General features: G+C 48.8%; 1 protein-coding gene across 1 annotated transcript in view; it reads right to left on the reverse strand.

Moving 5' to 3' along the window:
• LOC116981778 (transcription factor CP2-like protein 1) overlaps positions 1-20,924 on the reverse strand; it is a 60,602-nt gene that overhangs the window by 13,862 nt on the left and 25,816 nt on the right. The window contains exons 5-10 of the mRNA XM_033034857.1: positions 18,682-18,788; positions 15,215-15,367; positions 9,778-9,888; positions 8,834-8,934; positions 6,239-6,293; positions 5,846-5,939 (exon numbers count right to left, since the gene is read on the reverse strand). Coding sequence (XP_032890748.1) covers positions 5,846-5,939; positions 6,239-6,293; positions 8,834-8,934; positions 9,778-9,888; positions 15,215-15,367; positions 18,682-18,788 — 621 coding nt within the window. The remainder of the gene's footprint in view (positions 1-5,845; positions 5,940-6,238; positions 6,294-8,833; positions 8,935-9,777; positions 9,889-15,214; positions 15,368-18,681; positions 18,789-20,924) is intronic.

The raw sequence follows: 20,924 nt of genomic DNA on the forward strand, positions 1-20,924 counted from the left end.
GACTATTAGTTACACCGCACTGCGGAAGAGCTGAGAATTTTCTGCATACGTGATTTGATTTATTTTCTCTGACACCCTGGTGCGTTTTGTTCCATTCCTTCAGTTCGTTATCCAGGTGTCGTGACAACTTTCAAAATTCGACAGAACTTTTTCGGACAGAGCTTGATGTGAGTTGAGGCAAGTTGTCCAGGCCGAGTTGAAGTCCAAGAGTCAACCGTGACATTTGGTGGCGTTTGAAGAGTTTCCTTGAGCTTTGAGTCCAGTTTAATTTATTTCCACATGTGAGGCAAAGTGAAAAGTTGACCAGCGGAAAGACAATATACCATTACAGTCGAGCCATCCAGAGTGTGCAGACACAGGATAAAGGGGATACCATGAATAATGTTTTGTGCAAGATAAAGCCAGTAATGTCCGATCAAAGATAGTCCGAGGGTCTCCAATGAGATCGATAGTAGCGCAGGACCGCTCTCTAGTTGTTGGTAGGATGGTTCAGTTACCTGATAACAGCTGGGAAGAAACTGCCCCTGAATCTGGAGGTGTGCGTTTTCACACTTCTGTACCTTTGGCCCGATTGGAGAGGGGAGAAGAGAGAGTGGCCGGGGGTGAGACTGGTCCTTGATGATGCTGCTGGCCTTGCCGAGGCAGCGTGAGGTGTAGATGGAGTCAATGGAAGGGAGGTTGGTTTGTACGATGGGTGGTCTGGGTTGCATCCATGTGAACACTCAACCATCCTTCTGTACCTTGTACTTGATGGGAGAGGGGAGAGGAGGAAGAGGCCCGATCACCCGCCCCTGTTCCTTAGTTCTGCTCGTGCGACCCCCCTCCTCCTACGCCGACTCATTACACCAGTTCTTTGTGTCACTGGAAGTTTATAAAATCATTTAAGATTCAGTCATGTCACCAGGTTAATTCCTGGGATGGCGGGACTGTCATATACTGAGAGAATGGAGCAGCTGGGCTTGTACACTCTGGAGTTTAGAAGGATGAGAGGGTATCTCATTGAAACATATAAGATTGTTAAGGGCTTGGACACGCTAGAGGCAGGAAACGTGTTCCCGATGTTGGGGGAGTCCAGAACCAGGGGCCACAGTTTAAGAATAAGGAGTAAGCCATTTAGAACGGAGACGAGGAAACACTTTTTCTCACAGAGTGGTGAGTCTGTGGAATTCTCTGCCTCAGTGGGCGGTGGAGGCCGGTTCTCTGGTTGCTTTCAAGAGAGAGCTAGATAGGGCTCTTAAAAATAGCAGAGTCAGGGGATATGGGGAGAAGGCAGGAATGGGGATGATCAGCCATGAATGGCGGTGCTGGCTCGAAGGGCCAAATGGCCTACTCCTGCACCTATTGTCTATTGTCTATTGTCATGAGCCTCAGTGAGCAGTTATTGAAGGCAGAAGCTGGAAGTCCCAACACCACCACCAGGTTCAGGAGCAACTACTTACTACCCAACAATGAGCTGGAAAGGGAGCAGAGAAGACTTGCGAGGATTTACAAGGATGTTGCCAGGACCCGAGGGCTTGAACACAACTCCCTGAAAACGACCTCACAAGTAGATAGGATGGTGAAGAGGGCTTACAGGATACATTGGCTTTCATCGACCAAGCTATTGAGTAGAGAAGTTGGGATGTTATGTTACGTTCGTGAGGCTACACTTTGGTCACCCTGCTTTCGGAAGGACATTGGGAAAATGGAAAGAGTGCAGGGAAGGTTTATGAGGATGTTGCCAGGACTCAGGGGGCCTGAGCTCCAGGGAGAGGTTGGGCAGCCTTGGACTTCATTCATCGGAGCGCCGGAGGATGAAGGGTGATCTTGCTGTTATGTTATAAGGTCATGAGGGGAATAGACAGGGTGAATGCACAGTCTTTCACACAGGATGGGGGAATCAAGAACCAGCGGACATAGGTTGAAGATGAGAGGGAAGATTGAGAGGAAACTGGGTGGGGGGGCAAGGTTTTCACACAGAGGGTGGGAGGTACTATAAAATAATGTTCTCTCCCTCTGGTCCTCAATGTTTGATGAATTGCTGTGGCTCCCATTTAAGCAAAAACTAGAATGTACAAATCTCACCCTCTTTGCCCCTCTCAGCTTAAAGGGCCAGTCCCACTTTGACATTCTAATTCACGACCTCTGCCGAGTTTGCCCTTGTCTCATACTCGCAGCATGGTCGTCACGAGGTCGTAGGAGGTTGTAGGAGGTCGTAGGTAAGTTGTGATGTTAGTCGTGGGTACTCGTGGCATCAAGTAGGTCGGGGCGTTTTTCTACCCTGATGAAAAATGTCCACGAATGAAAAAGGTTCATGAATTAGGTCGTGAAGGTGGGACAGCCCTTAAAGCTAAAATCTCGAGCCTGTGACATTTCCACCCTGTGATAAAGGTTCTGGCTCTCTTCTTAGGCCCCCTTCGGTCATGGCTGACCTGACCATGGGTGTCTCCAGGGATGGAGGACGCCTGTGCGTAACTTTGTTTAACGTGGGGAGACTGGTGCACAGACAGCCACCCCACACGGTCCTTGACAGATCTGGGTCAGCATCCAGTGGCATGGAGTCCAAGACGACCGGAGACCCTTTTCTGCTGCAGCCTTCATCCGCCTTCCCAGCCGTTGTGACGCTCCACTAAGGTCAGCCATCGTCCTCCGCCTGTTCCACCGTTGAGGTCTTGGTTGGATTGCTCTTTGTCAGAGACCTCCCCCTCGACCTCACCGCCATGGGTGGCCCTACCAGGAGCATCGCTCCAGACGGCATCGCTCTCAGGATCTCAGGACCACCCAAGCTTCTCCACCACGACAAGGTGACAATCCATGGAGAAGCTATTCCCTGACTACGTCCATCAGGTCTCCCCCCCCCCCCCCCCCACCAACCTCCGGCATTCCAGATAAGACAATCCACTCTGTAGATAATATGGATCCTTGCAGCTAATACCCTCCAGTTCTGGAAAGGGTGTGGAGAAGATGTACGAGGATCTGGGGGCTTGAGCTAGTTCCCTGAAAAAGGCATCACAGGTAGATAAGATAAGATGGTCGAGAGACTTTTAGGGTACGTTGGCTTTCATCATTCTCGGCCCCAAACGTCACCCAGACATGCTGCCTGGAGAGCTGTGTCTACCTTGGCTTTCATCAACCAGCCTTCTGCTAAAACTCACCTGCCGTCTCACTCCTTTTTATTCCCTGTTCTCTCCGTCTTGTTTGACTTTGCATTGCCTCTCACTGCCGGCTGCCAGGCGGTTCTCATTATCCCCCTCCTGTCTCGCTCTCTCTCTGTCAGAGCTGGAATAACTCTGGGCCTGCTCTGCTTTATTTGCGGTGACAGCATGGTTGTCTGACACCGCCCCTCACCTCCCCCCCCCTCCCCTCCCCTCCCCTCCCCTCCCCTCCCCTCCCCTCCTTTGTTGCCTTGCACTCTTTGCCACAGGCTTCTACAGACTCCACCACCTTCATCACGATCCGCAGAAGTCAACCACAGCCTAACTGATCGCATGCTGCCCTCCTGTCAATTAAACCTTCGCTGCGAGCAACAATACTATCACGGGCACAGAGCCTGCACGGTGGCGCAGCGGTAGAGTTGCTGGTTACAGCGAGGATGTAACTAGTAGCGTGGATAAGGGGAGAACCAGTGGATGTGGTGTATCTGGACTTCCAGAAGGCTTTCAACAAGGTCCCACATAAGAGATTAGTATACAAACTTAAAGCACACAGTATTGGGGATTCAGTATTAATGTGGATAGAGAACTGGCTGGCAAACAGGAAGCAAAGAGTAGGAGTAAACGGGTCCTTTTCACAATGGCAGGCAGTGACTAGTGCAGTACCGCAAGGCTCAGTGCTGGGACCACAGCTATTTACAATATATATGAATGATTTGGACGAGGGAATTGAATGCAACATCTCCAAGTTTGCGGATGACACGAAGCTGGGGGGCAGTGTTAGCTGTGAGGAGGATGCTAGGAGGCTGCAAGATGACTTGGATAGGCTGGGTGAGTGGGCAAATGCATGGCAGATGCAGTATAATGTGGATAAATGTGAGGTTATCTACTTTGGTGGCAAGAACAGGAAAGTAGACTATTATCCGAATGGTGGCCGATTAGGAAAAGGGGAGATGCAACGAGCCCTGGGTGTCATGGTACACCAGTCATTAAAAGTAGGCATGCAGGTGCAGCAGGCAGTGAAGAAAGCGAATGGTATGTTAGCATTCATAGCAAAAGGATTTGAGTATAGGAGCAGGGAGGTTCTACTGCAGTTGTACAGGGTCTTGGTGAGACCACACATGGAGTATTGCGTACAGTTTTGGTCTCCTAATCTGAGGAAGGACATTCTTGCCATAGAGGGAGTACAGAGAAGGTTCACCAGACTGATTCCTGGGATGTCAGGACTTTAATATGAAGAAAGACTGGATAGACTCGGCTTGTACACGCTAGAATTTAGAAGATTGAGGGGGGATCTTATAGAAACTTACAAAATTCTTAAGGGGTTGGACAGGCTAGATGCAGGAAGATTATTCCCAATGTTGGAGAAGTCCAGAACAAGGGGTCACAGTTTAAGGATAAAGGGGAAATCTTTTAGGACTGAGATGAGAAAAACATTTTTTACACAGAGAGTGGTGAATCTGTGGAATTCTCTGCCACAGAAGGCAGTTGAGGCCAGTTGATTGGCTATATTTAAGAGGGAGTTAGATGAGGCCCTTGTGGCTAAAGGGATCAGGGGGTATGGAGAGAAGGCAGGTACAGGATACTGAGTTGGATGATCAGCCATGAACATATTGAATGGCGGTGCAGGCTCGAAGGGCCGAATGGCCTACTCCTGCACCTAATTTCAATGTTTCTATGAATGCAGCGCCGGAGACCCGGGTTCGATCCTGACTACGGGTGCTGTCTGTACGGAGTTTGTACGTTCTCCCCGTGACCTGCGTGGGTTTTCTCCGAGATCTTCGGTTTCCTCCCACACGCCAAAGACGTGCAGGTTTGTAGGTTAATTGGCTTGGTAAATGTAAAAATTGTCCCTAGTGGGTGTAGGATAGTGTTAATGTACGGGGATCGCTGGTCGGCATGGACCCGGTGGGCCGAAGGGCCTGTTTCCGCGCTGTATCTCTAAACTAAACTCCAGTCCCGCTGTTGTATTAACATATCCCAGTTCAGTAAGCTTCCATCTTATTCCCCTACTCGTCCACACTGCTTTGGCTGGGTGCAGAATAAAGGCGGGGTGAAGGTTAGAACTGCTTCAGGTTAAAGTCACAAAACTCTAGAATCGGACAACGTGAAAAGAGAGACTTCAGCTCAATGAGTACACACGGACCAGTCTGACGTAGGGTCCCAACCCAAAACATTGTCTATCCATCTTCTCCAGGGATGCTGCCTGACCCGCTGAGTTACTCCGCCATTTTGTGTCTTTCCTAGGCACAATGATCTTATAGACGCGCACAAAATCATGAGAGGAATAGATCAGATAGACGCGCAACGTCTCTTGCCCACAGTAGAGGAATCGAGAAGCATATTGGTCAGCATGGGCAGGCTGGGCCGAAGGGCCTGTTTCCCTGCAGTATGACTACGAACTCACGAGTAGTCCTTGAAACTTTGGTCATTTTCGAACTGGATCTCAACCTCAATTTTATCCAATCCATAACTCTCATTTCCTCTATGTCCCTCTCTTTTTCTCCATCTCTCTCTCTCTCTCTCTCTCTCCCTCTCTCTCTCTCCCTCTCTCTCTCTCCCTCTCACTCCCTCTCTCCACCATCTCTCTCTCCACCATCTCTCTCTCCACTCGCGCTCTTTTTCTCTCTCCCTCTCTCTTCCTCTCTCTTCCACATGCATCCAATGCATCCTCCAACTAGACCCCACTGGTGGCAACAATTCTAGGCATTTACCTGAAAAATTGGCGAAGAGTTTACAGAAGGTGGTGAATCGGTGGCGATGAAGCCATTGTTGTGTCTCCTGGATCGTTAACGTTGGTGACAGATGCTGCGAAGAGAGAGAAATCTCAGCGTCTTGGTATAATTGTCAACTGTCCCTAGTGTGTGTAGGATAATGTAAGTGTGCGGGGATCACTGGTCGGCACGGACTCGGTGAAGGGGCCGAAGGGTCTGTTTCTGCATCGTATCTCTCACCTAAACTAAACTAAAAGAAGAAATAGCTGCTCCTTGCCAGATTCTGCAGCAGTTTCACTATAACCTGTGGACTCAACATCCTCTGAGCTGGGCTGGTGGCAGCTCTGGAGCCTGGAGGACACTGAGTGTAACGGAAGACAATACAATACTGACCTCTATCGGGTTTAGTCCTGCCCTGTCTCCCTGATGTGTTGGGGAAGAGCAGCCACTGCAACACAAGAAACATCTGTCAGACACAATGCAAACCTCTTCAGAGGAAGGTTTAATACGAGGGACATATACGCACAGGACAAATGCAGGGCTTGCTGCCTCACAGCACCAGAGACAACTGGTTCGATCCTGACTACGGGTGCCGTCTGTGTGGAGTTTGTACGTTCTCCCCGTGGCCTGCGTGGGTTTTCTCCGGGTGCTCCAGTTTCCACCCACACTCCAGAGATGTACAGGTCTCTGGGTTGTGCAGGAAGGAACTGCAGATGCTGGTTTACACCGAAGATAAGACACAAAATGCTGGAGTAACTCAGCGGGTCAGGCAGCATCTCTGGAGAGAATGGAATAGGTGACGTATCGGATCGAGACCCTTCTTCGGACTAATTGGCTTCTGTAAATTGCAAATTGTCCCTTGTGTGGTGTACAGGGTGATGGCTGGTCGGCACCAACTCGGTGGGCCAAAGGGCCTGTTTCTGCACTGTATCTCTAAAGTCTAAAGCTGTAATCCCTGCCCTAGTCCCTCATGTTAATCTATCCATGTTATATTAATACTAATATAGGAAAGGAAAGCTGATGAGGATTGTCAACTCCTCCTAGGCCTAGCCTTTCTTTTTGGACCGCGGGGGGGGGGGGTCGTTAAACAGATCTCTGTCTCTGATACTCAGCCCCATCTAACCCAAACAAAGATGATTATCCTCTGTAACTTGCCCCTAGTGTGGACGGAATGGTTACATAGAAACATAGAAAATAGGTGCAGGAGTAGGCCATTCGGCCCTTCGAGTCTGCACCGCCATTCAATATGATCATGGCTGATCATCCAGCTCAGTATCCTGTACCTGCCTTCTCTCCATACCCCCTGATCCCTTTAGCCACAAGGGCCACATCTAACTCCCTCTTAAATATAGCCAATGAACTGGCCTCAACTACCTTCTGTGGCTGAGAATTCCACAGATTCACCACTCTCTGTGTGAAAAATGTTTTTCTCATCTTGGTCCTAAAAGATTTCCCCCTTATCCTTAAACTGCGACCCCTTGTCCTGGACTTCCCCAACATCGGGAACAATCTTCCTGCATCTAGCCTGTCCAACCCCTTGAGAAAATGGGATGACATGGACCTAGTGTGATGGGTAACTGATGTTCAGTGTGGACCAAGCGAGTTGACGCTGTCCTTAACTCTGCAGTGTGGGTCATCACAGGGACACTCAAGTCAACATTTTTGCCGTGTTTCCCTGCTCCTCTCTCATATCGCCCCCTCCCAGCACACGCAGAAGGGCTGCCGGCCCCTTATCCGGGGTTTACGTCCGTGCCCGCGTGTCCTGGGAGAGGGAACACACACGCGGTGACCACGGGGACTGTGGAGGCATTCCGTGAATGCTGGTCACCGCTGGAGGTCGAATGTATCGTTGATAAAAATGTTAATATTTTAATTTGATAACTTTGTTAGTACAATGCCAATATAGGCATTCTCTGATCGTGTTACTACTCTGTGTTCTTGTTTGTTCTGAATAAAAGTGTTTTGTATGGGAAAAAAAAAGCATCTGCCGAAGGGAGAGGATGTTGGGCGGATTGGTTCACCATCGAGGTTAACCCTGACCTTCCCATCCACGCTGACTTGAATCATCTGCCCAACATGTGCCTGAAGTCCCGCAAACACTCCTGCTCTTCCGTTAAATCCCTGGAAGACTTTGACTCGGAGACTGAGTGGCGCAGAGCCTGGAAAGATGCCGACACCAACAGCGGAGAGATCATCACAGACCCCACAGTGGAACCACCGGGTTCTGACCTCCATCGCAAGCAATAGCCAACCCTGAACAGAATCCACACCCTCCATGCAAGAGCAGCCCATCACCTGCATCAGTGGGGGATGACAGACAGCCCTGCTTGTGACTGCGGACATCCAGACCAGACCATCCCACACATGGTGAATGACTGCCCACTGAGGCTTGTCCCTGGTAGCATCAAAGCCCATCCACCCAGTAACTGATGCCGTCTCCAATCATCCCCAATCAGTACCCCGTTCCTGCCTTCTCCCCATATCCCCTGACTCCGCTATTTTTAAGAGCCCTATCTAGCTCTCTCTTGAAAGCATCCAGAGAACCTGCCTCCACCACCCTCTGAGGCAGAGAATTCCACAGACTCACCACTCTCAGTGAGAAAAAGTGTTTCCTCATCTCCGTTCTAAATGGCTTACCCCTTATTCTTAAACTGTGGCCCCTGGTTCTGGACTCCCCCAACATCGGGAACATGTTTCCTGCCTCTAGCGTGTCCAAGCCCTTAACAATCTTATATGTTTCAATGAGATCACCTCTCATCCTTCTAAACTCCAGAGTGTACAAGCCCAGCTGTTCCATTCTCTCAGCGTATGACAGTCCCGCCATCCCGGGAATTAACCTTGCAAACCTACGCTGCACCCCCTCAATAACAAGAATGTCCTTCCTCAAATTAGGAATTTGATGCAACCCTTCCGTGCGCCTTCACTTTGACCGGTTACAGTGAAAGGCCGTAGCGCCAGTGACAAGGGTCCAGGTCAGGGACAACTTACCCCTCTGTGGCGTGGAAGGGGATGGGAGAGTCTGGACTGTAACCTGGGCTGCGGGCTGGGCTTGTGTTCGAGGTGGACACAGTGTCAGGCCAAGGGGAACACTGGGTGAAACAAGGAAAACACAATCAGTGAGGCATCAGGCATACATACGTCCGGCAAAGTCCAGCAAGGATCTGTGTCGAAGCAAGGAACTGCAGGTGCTGCTTTACACAAAAGGACACAAAGTGCTGGAGTGACTATACGGGTCAGGCAGCATCTCTGGAGAATGGAATGGAATACTTTATTGTCACATGTGGCAAGGCACAGTGAAATTCTTTGCTTGTATCCCCAAGGTATAGGTGACGTGGATGGGTGATGTTTTCATCAGAGGAAGGGTCCCGACCTGAAATGTCACCTATCCATGTTCTCCAGAGTTGCTGCCTGGTGCGGAGTTACTCCAGCACTGTGTACCTTCCCAACAAAAGGCTAGTTCCGTTAAAGGACATAATGTGCTGGGGTAACTCAACGGGCCAGGCGGCATCCCTGAGTCTGAACAAACGTCCCCACCTGAATCGTCACCTATCCATGTAAGTCCTCATATTTTGTTTGGGCAGCTTACAACGATATGAATATTGATTTCCCTAACTTCAAGTACCTCTTGCACCCCCTCTCTCTCCGTCCCTCCCCCCCTCCCCCACCCCCACCCCTGCCGTTATGCTGGTATTGCTATCGTCTTGCTGAGTTTCACTGTATCACTTGGTATCACCTTCCCCACAGCCAACAATGGACCATTGTGGGCTCCACCTTTCCTTGGCCATCGTTGCTGGCTTCTCTCTGAAGGAGGGTCTCGACCCGAAAGGTCAACTCATACTTTTCTCCAGAGATGCTGCCCGAGCTGCTGAGTTACTCCAGCACTGTGTGTCCTTTTGCAGGTGGTCTGTGCGAACAGCTGTACTCCACCTCACCTCCGTTAGCACTGTGGCCTCGAACGCTGGCTGATACTTGGATCTCTCCTGCGGCGAGCGCTTCTCCACTTTCTCCCTATCGGTCTTCAGTTTTCTGTCCGCACCTTTGGGCTGGGAACGAATAAATGATCAGGAATTGCTCGGGTGAACTTCGACCCGGTAGTTGGGGAATGGAGAGCCAGAGGTCACAGGTTGAAGGTGAGTGGGGAGAAATTGAATAGGAACCTGAGGGGCAGCTTTGTCATCCAGTGAGAGGTTGGTCGGTATATGGAACGAGCTGCCAGAGAAGGTAGTTGTGGCAGGGACTATAACAACTTTCAAAATACATTTAGGCGTACATGGATAGGAAAGGTTTCGAGGGATATGGGCCAAACATAGGCAGGTGGGACCAGTGTAGAAGGGACATCTTGGGCGGTATGGGAAGTTGGACAAAAGTGCCTGGTTCCGTGCTGTTTACCTCATTGAAACTTACAGCAGAATAACGAAAGGCATAGACAGAGTGGATGTGGAAAGGATGTTTCCACTGGTGGGAGAGTCTCAGAATTAAAGGGTGAACTTTAAAACGGAGGTGAGAAGGAATTCCTTTAGTCAGAGGGTAGTTAATCTGTGGAGTCTATTGCCACAGAGGGCCGTGGGGGCCAAAGCGGTGGATATATGTAAGGCAGAGATAGACAGGTTCTTGATTAGAACGGGTGTCAGGAGTTATGGGGAGAAGGCGGGAAATGGGATTAGGTGCCAGAGATCCAGAACCAGGGGATCAGTTTAAGAGTAAGGGGTCGGCCATTTAGGACTGAGATGAGGAAAAGCTTTTTCACCCAGAGAGTAATGAATCTGGAATTCTCTGCCACAGAAGGCAGTGGAGGCCAATTCACTGGATGTTTTCAAGAGAGTTAGATTTACAGTACATCTTAGGGCTAAAGGAATCAAGGGATATGGGGGGAAAACAGGAACGGGGTACTGATTTTAGATGATCATCCATGATAATAGTGAATGGCTCGGAGAGGCCGAATGGCCTACTCCTGCACCTATTTTTCTATTTTTCTATGTTTCTATGTTTCTAGATCAGCCATGATTGAATGGTGGAATAGACTCGATGGGCCGAATGGCCTAATTCTACTCCTATAACCTGTGAACTTGTGACATTATTTTGTGCTTGTCAGGCATTTGCCGTGTCCACCTGAGGTTTGTACAATTCTACAGGAGTCACTTGTGGAACAAAGTTCTCCGAGGGTGGGAACGAGCTGTGGATCAAACTAAAGTGACCGATGCAGTCCGTGCTTTTTGATATTTGCGCTATTTTACAGATTGAGAGCAAGGCATCAAAAGTTAATCGAGAACTTCCACGACATAATCATTTCAGATGTCACAGTGTCTCTTAGCTCGAACATTTGAAGCACAAAACAGCAGATTGGTGCAAAGATCCGGGTGCAATCTGAAGCAGGGCTAGAACAAACTAAAGTTTAATGATGGAATTAAACAAGTTAATACTTGGCAACATCTCTGTGAAATGGGGTGTCAAAGAGGTGAACAGTTCAGGAGTTTAACGGGTGTCAGAGGTTATGTGGAGAAGGCAGGAGAATGGGATTAGGAAGGAGAGATAGATCAGCTATGATTGAATGGTGGACTAGACTAGATGGGCTGAATGGCCTAATTCTGCTTCAAGAACTCATGAGCTTATGAAACTAACAAGGAACCTTGTGTAACCAGTCTCTCGTACCATTTATTTTTGGAGATATTGCGTGGAAACTTGTCCTTTGGCCCGTCCAGTCCACGCTGACCATCCACCACCGCCCATTCATGCCAGTTCTATGTTGTTCTGTTACATCCACATGCTACACGCTAGGGTCAATTTTACAGAGGGGCCAATAAACCCACAAACCGACACGTCTTTGGAATGTGGGAGGAAACCGGAGCACCCGGAGAAAACCCACGCGGTCACAGGGAGAGCTTGCAAACTCCGCACAGACAGCACCCGAGGTCAGGATTGAACCCAGGTCTCTGGCGCTGTGAGGCAGCAGCTCTACTGACTGCATTATTGTGTCATCATATATTTAGGATGAAGGAGAAAACCAGAGCACCTGGAGGAAGCCCACACCATCTATAAGATCACACATTTAAAGTTGATGCAGATAAGTTTGTGAACTACTAAAACACAGTGGCAATGGAACTGAGATAGAAACATAGAAACATAGACAATAGGTGCAGGAGGAGGCCATTCGGCCCTTCGAGCCAGCACCGCCATTCATTGTGATCATGGCTGATCATCCCCAATCAATAACCCGTGCCTGCCTTCTCCCCATATCCCTTGATTCCACTAGCCCCTAGACCTCTATCTAACTCTCTTTTAAATCCATCCAGTGACTTGGCCTCCACTGCCCTCTGTGGCAGGGAATTCCACAAATTCACAATTCTCTGGGTGAAAAAGTTTTTTCTCACCTCAGTCTTAAATGGCCTCCCCTTTATTCTAAGACTGTGGCCCCTGGTTCTGGATTCGCCCAACATTGGGAACATTTTTCCTGCATCTAGCTTGTCCAGTCCTTTTATCTATATTACTAAAAGTCTGATCTTGACCGCTTTTGGCTTGCTGTGCTGTGATTTCCAAGAGAACGTCGCCACCTACGGCCGTCATTTTTGGCCACCTCGCTCAGAGCCCCCCTCCGCCTTCCGGGACCGGAGGATTATTCCCATCGATGAAAAATCCGAGAGATATTAATGTTTTTTTTTTTAATTGCCATTTCCCTCTGCTGCCCCTGCTGGTGGGAGGGGGAAGGGACTATAAAACCCAGAAGTGGTGTGCCTCACTCAGTCTCTGCAAGATGGAGGAAGCCAGAGGGTCACATCTCTCTGAGCAGCACTGAACACATGTCTACTCAACTGTGAGTGCCCTTAATGTCGTTTGAAAATGAAAATATGGTTGGTTTGAAGTAAAAATGCACTGCCTGCAAATGGTGGTTTGGGTGCTTTGGCTTGAAGTTAAAAGGCACTACTGCAAATGGTGGTTTGGGTGCTTTGGATTGAAGTTATAAGGCAATTCAGTGGCCTTGCACCCTGCTCGAAGTGGTAAGAAACTACACTTGAATTTGGTGGCCTTGCACCCTGCTTGAAATGGTAGGAAAATGGATTTGAATTTGGTGGCCTTGCACCCTGCTTGAAATGGAATTTCAAGGAATAGCCATGAGTCAACTGTCAGCCCACCAGCCGTGAGTGAGCTGCCAGCAGATCAGGCTTGAGGGACTGAGCTGCCACCCCAAGAACCCATACCAGCGCTCCAGAAAGCCCCCCCACTGGCCACCAATATTGGAATTGGTGGAGAGTTGGAATATTGCATCGGGGGACCAGCCCTCCCGTGTGAACATAGGACCCAACGGGTCCCACTTAGTCTAGTAATTTTATATGTTTCTATAAGATCCCCCTCATCCTTCTAAACTCCAGTGAATACAAGCCTAGTCTTTTCTATCTTTCCTTATATGACAGTCCCGCCATCCCAGGGATCAATCTCATGAACCTACCCTGCACTGCCCCAATCACAAGGTTGTTCTTCCTCAAATTAGGAGACCAAAACTGGACACAATACTCCAGGTGTGGTCTCACCAGAGCCCTATACAACCGTATAGCGATAGGGATGAAGAGACTCGACACGAAACGTCACCATGAAGGGTCTCAACACGAAACGTCGCCTATTTCCTTTCTCCAGAGATGTTGTCTGACCTGCTGAGTTACTCCAGCACTTTGTGCCTATCTGAGGTGAAGTTCTGATCTGCTGGGATTTGATTGAATGGCAGAGAAGGGAGCAGGAGGTATGTGTCCATGTCCTGCTCCAATTACTTGTACGTCTTGATCCCTCAAGCAATTTCACTACAAACAGAATATCTCTGATCTATCACTCGTTGCTTATTTTGCAAGCCTGCGGTGTGCAAATTGGCCCGCTGCGTTCCATTCAGCTCAGAAGTGGCGGCTTTTCAAGACTGTTTAATTGGCTGTAAACACTTTGAAATTCCCTGGAGCCCTTTTTGCTTGAACTGTTGATCGACTCCCATTGTCAAAACTCTGGTACAAAGGATTGTCATCGGGGGGACATGCTGGCAAGTTGGAGCTTTACTGAGTTGTCCCCAAACCGAGCCAACACTTTGATAAATGGAACACAAATGGCAAGTCCACCATGGATCTGACGAATTGATAAAAGGACCCACCAGATGAGAATAAACAATGGCTGTTTATTTCATTGTTTTCCCTCAACTAATGACTGGGCTAGGTTGCCAACAACTGCAGTCCCCTGCTCCATTGAGAAGTGCGGACTGGTAGGCTATTTAGTTTTAGGTTATTCGAGTTTAGTTTGTAAACAAGAGCAAAGTAAAATGTTTACCAGCGACTGTTAGTTTAGAGATACGGCACGGAAACAGGCCCTGCGGCCCACCGGGTCCACAACGACCAGCCACCACCGCACATTAGAAACACAACCCTACACACACTAGAGACAATTTACATGTATAACAAGCCAGTTAACCTACAAACCTGTATGTTTTTTGGAGTGTGGGAAAAACTGAAGATCTCAGAGAAAACCCACGCAGGTCAGGTTGAGAATGTACAGTACAGGCACCGTACAGACAGCACCCATGGTCAGGATCGAACCCGGGTTTCTGGAGCTGTTGTGCCACCCTAGTTTATTGTCACATGTACCGAGGTACAATGAAAAGCTCTTTTGTTGCGTGCTAACCAGTCAGCAGAAAGACTATACATGATTACATCGATAGTCTGCAGATATAGGATAAAGGGAAGAATGTTTAGGGCATGGTAAAGTCCATTTAAAGATAGTCCGAGGGTCTCCATTGGGGTGGGTGTTGGGTCACGAACGCTTTACAGTTGATGATCGGATGGTTCCGTTTTTCCCGATAATAGCTGGGAAAAACATTGATGAATAGATTGATGCAGCATGGGAACAGGTCCTTCGGCCCAACTTGCCCACACCGACCAACATGGTCCCACCTGCCTGTGTTTGACCCATATCCCTCCAAACCTGTCCTATCCATGTACCTGTTTAAATGTTTCTTGAACGTTGCGATAGTCCCAGCCTCAACTACCTCCTCTCTCTGGCAGCTCGTTCCATACACCCTCCGCCCTTTGTGTGGGAAGAGTTACCCCTCACGTTCCTATTAAAGGGCCAGTCCCACTTGGGCGCCATTTGCCGTCACGCGGAGATTTGGCGCGCGAAGATTTTTTTGTGAATCCCAAAATCCTGGGGGGGGGCGTGCGTGACCGCGCGTCGCTGCCTACGCCACCACGTCTCACCGCGCAACATGCGCGCGTAATGCACACCGTGCACGCGTCACGTGTCAATTATGTCACGTCGTGACGCGTAAATGAGGCGCATCTATCGCCCAAGTGGGAGAGGCCATTGAATCTTTTCCCCTTCACCATACCTGGTGGAAACGTTTGGTACCTTAAACACTTTGACCTGGCAACTGGCGGAGTGCAGATGCTCAGTGTAGTCTCCATTCTCGCTCATCTTGAATGTGTCGATCTGGATCCTGAAAGGGACCCCCTTCTCTCCGCCATTCTTCCTGGGAGTGAATTCCGTGCTGATACAGTGTACCTGAGGAGCAGAGTTAGACATTGTGTCAGACGCTAGACACAGGCCATTCAGCCCACTGACCAGTGGTCAACCCTACACACACACACACACACACACACACACACACACACACACACACACACACACACACACACACACACACACACACACACACACACACACACACACACACACACTAAGGACAATTTTACAACTTACCGAAGCCAATTGACCTACAAGCCTCTTTTTTGTGTCTATACCAGTTCCTTCCTGCACGTCCTACAGAACTTGAGCGGCTTTGGAGTGGGGGAGGAAACCGGAGCACCCGGAGAAAACCCACGCAGGTCACAGGGAGAAGGTGCAAACTCCGTACAGGCAGCACCCGTGGTCAGGGATGAACTCGGGTCCCCCGGGGCTGTAAGGCAGCAATTCTACCGCGGTGCCTCCCGCCCATCAGTAACATGGCTCCAGTCAAAGCCATCATCACGTGGGTGGGGGGGGGGGGGGGGGCACAGGGATATTTCTGCATGGCCCTCTGTACTGTACTGTTTAACTGGGGCCCTAGTTGCATCTCAAAGGAAGTGGTGGCTGCCGTAGATGCTGCATTGTACAGAGAGATCTCCTGTAGATGTGGTTTGGCCACATGTCAAGACTAGAGGGACTCTCCACTGTATCTACCCAACTCTTGTTGTTGTACATCGGCACTGACCAACAGGCAGGACCACATCACACCCCACAATGTCAGTAATTAAAACATTTCTTCAACTTTGCTTATGAAAGTATAAGACTCACAGATCACCGCATATCTCAAAGCACATCGATTTCATTGCCATTTGAATTAAACTTAACCTCATTGTGTTATAGTTTTAGTTTCTGGCCCTTCGGCCCACCGAGTCCATGCTGACCAATGATCAACAGTGGACCAGTCCTATCCTTCACACTTGGGACAATTTACGGAAGACAATTAACCTACAAGCCTGGGGTGTGGGTGGAAACCGGGACACCCAGAGAAAACCCACGCGGTCACGGAGAGAACGTGCAAACTCCATAAAGACAGCATCCATAGTCGGGATTGAACCCGGGTCTTTGGCGCTGTAAGGCAGCAGCTCTACTGCTGTGCCACCGTGTCAATCTGGCCCGCGATCGTTAAACAAGCAATTGTCATAAGTGGTAGGAGCAGAATTAGGCCATTCGGCCCATCAAGTCTACTGTGCCATTCAATCTCTCCCTTCTAACCCCATTCTCCTGCCTTCTCCCCTTAACCCCTGACAACCGCACTAATCAAGAATCGATCCATCTCTGCCTTAGAATTGAAATTGTGGCAAGCTTTCTGTGAGACAGCTGAACTGACAACAAAATGAAGAGGGAGTGAGATGGTGAATGTTCCTGATTATTATGTATCGGAGATGGGGAACTCAATCAGGTTCTGAGCTGAGTTCCAAGGGGTTATTCTTGGGGCATTAGGACGTCAGCCACATCAGCTGTGAAAGCAGAAAGCAAGGAGAAACCTAAATGTGTGCCTAGCGTTATGCACCATCCAGTCATAGGTCATAGAACATAGAAGAGTACAGCACAGGAACATACCCTTCGGCCTAAGATGTTTGTGCAGAACATGATTCTATCCCTATCCCTCCATTCCCTGCATTTCCATGTTCCTACCTAAAAGTTCTTAAAAGCCACTATAGTATTTAATAGACAATAGACAATAGGTGCAGGAGTAGGCCATTCGGCCCTTCGAGCCAGCACCACCATTCACTGTGGTGATCATGGCTGATCATCCACATTCAGTACCCCGTTCCTGCCTTCTCACCATATCCCCTGACTCCGCTATCTTTAAGAGCTCTCTCTTGAAAAAATCCAGAGAATTGGCCTCCACTGCCTTCTGAGGCAGAGAATTCCACAGATTCACAACTCTCTGGGTAAAAAAGTGTTTCCTCATCTCCGTTCTAAATGGCCTACACCTTATTCTTAAACATAGAAACATAGAAACATAGAAAATAGGTGCAGGAGTAGGCCATTCGGCACTTCGAGCCTGCACCGCCATTCAATATGATCATGGCTGATCATCCAACTCAGTATCCTGTACCTGCCTTCTTTCCATATCCCCTGATCCCTTTAGCCACAAGGGCCACATCTAACTCCCTCTTAAATATAGCCAATGAACTGGCTTCAACTACCTTCTGTGGCAGATAATTCCAGAGATTCACCACTCTCTGTGTGAAAAATGTTTTCCTCATCTCGGTCCTAAATGATTTCCCCCTTATCCTTATCCTGTGGGCCCTGGTTCTGGACTCCCCCAACATCGGGAACATTTGGCCCACATTGTCTGTTCCGAATATGATGCCAAGGCATTGAAGAGAGATAGAGTCTGAAGAAGGGTTCCGATCCGAAACGTCACCTATTCCTTTCTCCGGAGATGCTGCCTGTCCCGCTGAGTTACTCCAGCATTTTGTGTTTCTCTTCGGCATAAACCAGCATCTGCAGTTCCTTCCCATACATGATGCTGAGGCACACTGATCTCACCAGCCTGCTCATGATGCATACCCTTTCAATCCATACACAACCGTGAAAGCCTCTTAGACACACTCTTGCATCTGCCTCCAGCGCCATGTTCTAGGCTTAACCGCCCCCCCCACCCCCCACCCCCCTAAACTCTGTGTAAAAAACCTGCCGCGCACATCTCCTTTAAACGTTACCCCTCTCCCTCCTAAAGCTATGCCCTCTGGTCTTTGACATTATCACCCTGGGAATTGTTCTTTTACGGGGGGAAAATAATATCCAGTCATCACCCAGATTTGGAAGAGAGAAATAAACTGCCGTCTCTGTCTTATCCGGAAGAAAGAAAAATTAATGAAGGAAGAAAAAGCAATAGAAGGTTCATAAGTGGTAGGAGCAGAATTAGGCCATTCGGCCCATCAAGTCTACTCCACCAAGTCCACTCAATCATGGCTGATCTATCTCTCCCTCCTATCCCCATCCTCCTGCCTTCTCCCCATAACCCCTGACACCCGTACTAATCAAGAATCTATCTATCTCTGCCCAAAATATATCCACTGACTTGGCCTCCACAGCCGTCTGTGGCAATGAATTCCACAGATTCACCGCCCTCTGACTAAAGAAATTCCTCCTCATCTCCTTCCTAAAGGAACGCCCTTTAATTCCGAGGCTGTGACCTGCGGTCCTAGACTCTCCCACTAGTGGAAACATCCTCTCCGTGTTCCAAGGTAAGGTAAGGGACGAGAGAAGAAAATAGAAAGGTGATAAATCGGGGTGGGCACAGGGTAGAGAGCAGAGATGGAGAGGAGCGGAGAGAGGAAGTAGGAAGTGACACAAACCTGAATGGAGACAGAGGTTTGTTTCTTGGGGTCCCAGAGGAACTCCGCAGCATTCAGCAAGATGGGGTTTACTCGAGGATCGACAATTCCGACTGACAGGGGAATATCTGATGCAACAAAATCATTTAACAAAGAAAGAGAGAATGACACAGTGTGAAAGCAAGCCATGGCATATGATGGATTAGCTCAATTACATACAAATACTTCAGACCAAAGAATTGTTCTCTGACCAAGGGAAGATCGTGACATGCACCAGCACCCTGCAGCGTATGGAATTATATTAAACTACCTTGGCCTGAAGGGCATAAACTGCAGATGAATTGTGGTTGCAATCTAGCTGCTTCTGTGCATGCTGCAACCAATGAATGCACCAAAACATCACAATGATATACCATACAGTTTCTCCATTATCCTGAGTCTCCTTGACAGCTTGTGGACACAGACTATGTCTCTATTGGACCAAACGTTATGATATTGCCACACCAAGGGCAGTGTGTGTATGGAACGAGCTGCCAGAGGAGATAGTTGAAGCAGGTACTACTGTCTACAAGAAACATGTAGACCTGCACATGTATACGATAGGTTTAGAGGGATATGGGCCAAATGCAGGCAGGTGGGGAATGCTGGTCGGCGTGGGCAAGTTGGGCCGAAGGGCCTGTTTTCACTCTGTGTGACTGACTTTGTCTCTGCCACATCAAGTGAGAGTGGCCCACGTAACAGCGGTGATAAACCGCCTTGCTGTACAACAAACAAGATGGCCACTGTAACCGCACCGGTAGAGCTGCTGCCTTACAGCACTTACAGCGCCAGAGACCCGGGTTCGATCCTGGCTACGGGTGTTTGCCTGTACAGAGTTTGTACATCTCCCCGTGACCTGCGTGGGATTTCTCCAAGAGATCCGGGTCCCTCCCACACTCCATAGACGTACAGGTTTGTAGGTTAATTGGCTCGGTACAAATGTAAGAATTGTCCCCAGTGTTTGGAGGATAGTGTCAATGTGCGGGATGGTGCGGATCGATGGGCTGAAGGGCCTCTTTCCGCGCTGTATCTCGAAACTAAACTAAACTAAACTCTTCACAAACCTATGAGGCGTAAAGCAGCCAGAGTAACCCCACTGTCACCATCGACGGCACCACTGTCTCCCCATCTCCCCAGGCCCGCAACCTTGGCGTGATCTTTGATTCCACCCTCTCCCTTGAGCCTCACATCCGCCATGTCATTAAAACCTCCTTCATTCATCTCCGCAACATCGCCAAACTCAGACCCTCTCTCACACCTCCCGCTGCTGAAAGACTCATCCATGCCTTCATCTCCTCCCGACTGGACTATTGCAACTCACTTCTCCTTGGCATCAGCTCCACCTACATCAACCGACTCCAACTGGTCCAGAACGCAGCCGCCCGACTCATCACCCACACCAAATCCTGGCATCACATCACTCCAGTCCTCAAACAACTTCACTGGCTTCCCATCTCCCACCGGATCACCTACAAAATCCTGATCCTCACCTACAAAGCCCTCCACCATCTGGCCCCCCCCCCCCATATCTCACTGACCTCCTCTCCCCCTACCAACCCTCACGGTCCCTCAGATCCACATCAGCCTCATATTGTGTTTTGAATTGAATTCTGTCTTTACTTTGTGTACTAGTCATGTCTCTACTATTTATTTCATTCCCCTTACATGTTTTTCCTCTACCTGCTAAATTTTTGTAAGGTGTCCTTGAGACTCTTGATAGGCGCCCATAAATAAAATGTATTATTATTATTATTATTATTAACTACACTGCTTGGATTTATTCACAACAATAAACAAAGGTAAAATATAATAAAAACTAATTGGTCATTTGCAAAGTGGACATTGGGATGGCCATTCGTCATTCTCTACTAACAGTGATCAATATCCTCTGTAATTTGGAGCTCGAAACAGCATTATATTTACTGTGGACATTAGAATCCCTCGGATGGCCACGTCGCACAGATACATCTGCACTTTAGTCTGTTTGAACTGTTTTACTGTTGTAATGCTCTTTTTTACAAACCATGTTTCCCGGGGTATCTAATCCTCAATCTAAATAGGGGGAAATCTTTTAGGACCGTGATGAGAAAAACATTTTTTACACAGAGAGTGGTGAATCTCTGGAACTATCTGCCACAGAAGGTAGTTGAGGCCAGTTCATTGGCTATATTTAAGAGGGAGTTAGATGTGGCCCTTGTGGCTAAAGCGATCAGGGGGTATGGAGA

The sequence above is a fragment of the Amblyraja radiata genome, chromosome 16 (assembly GCF_010909765.2).
Source record: "Amblyraja radiata isolate CabotCenter1 chromosome 16, sAmbRad1.1.pri, whole genome shotgun sequence".
Classification (NCBI taxonomy): Eukaryota; Metazoa; Chordata; class Chondrichthyes; order Rajiformes; family Rajidae; genus Amblyraja; species Amblyraja radiata.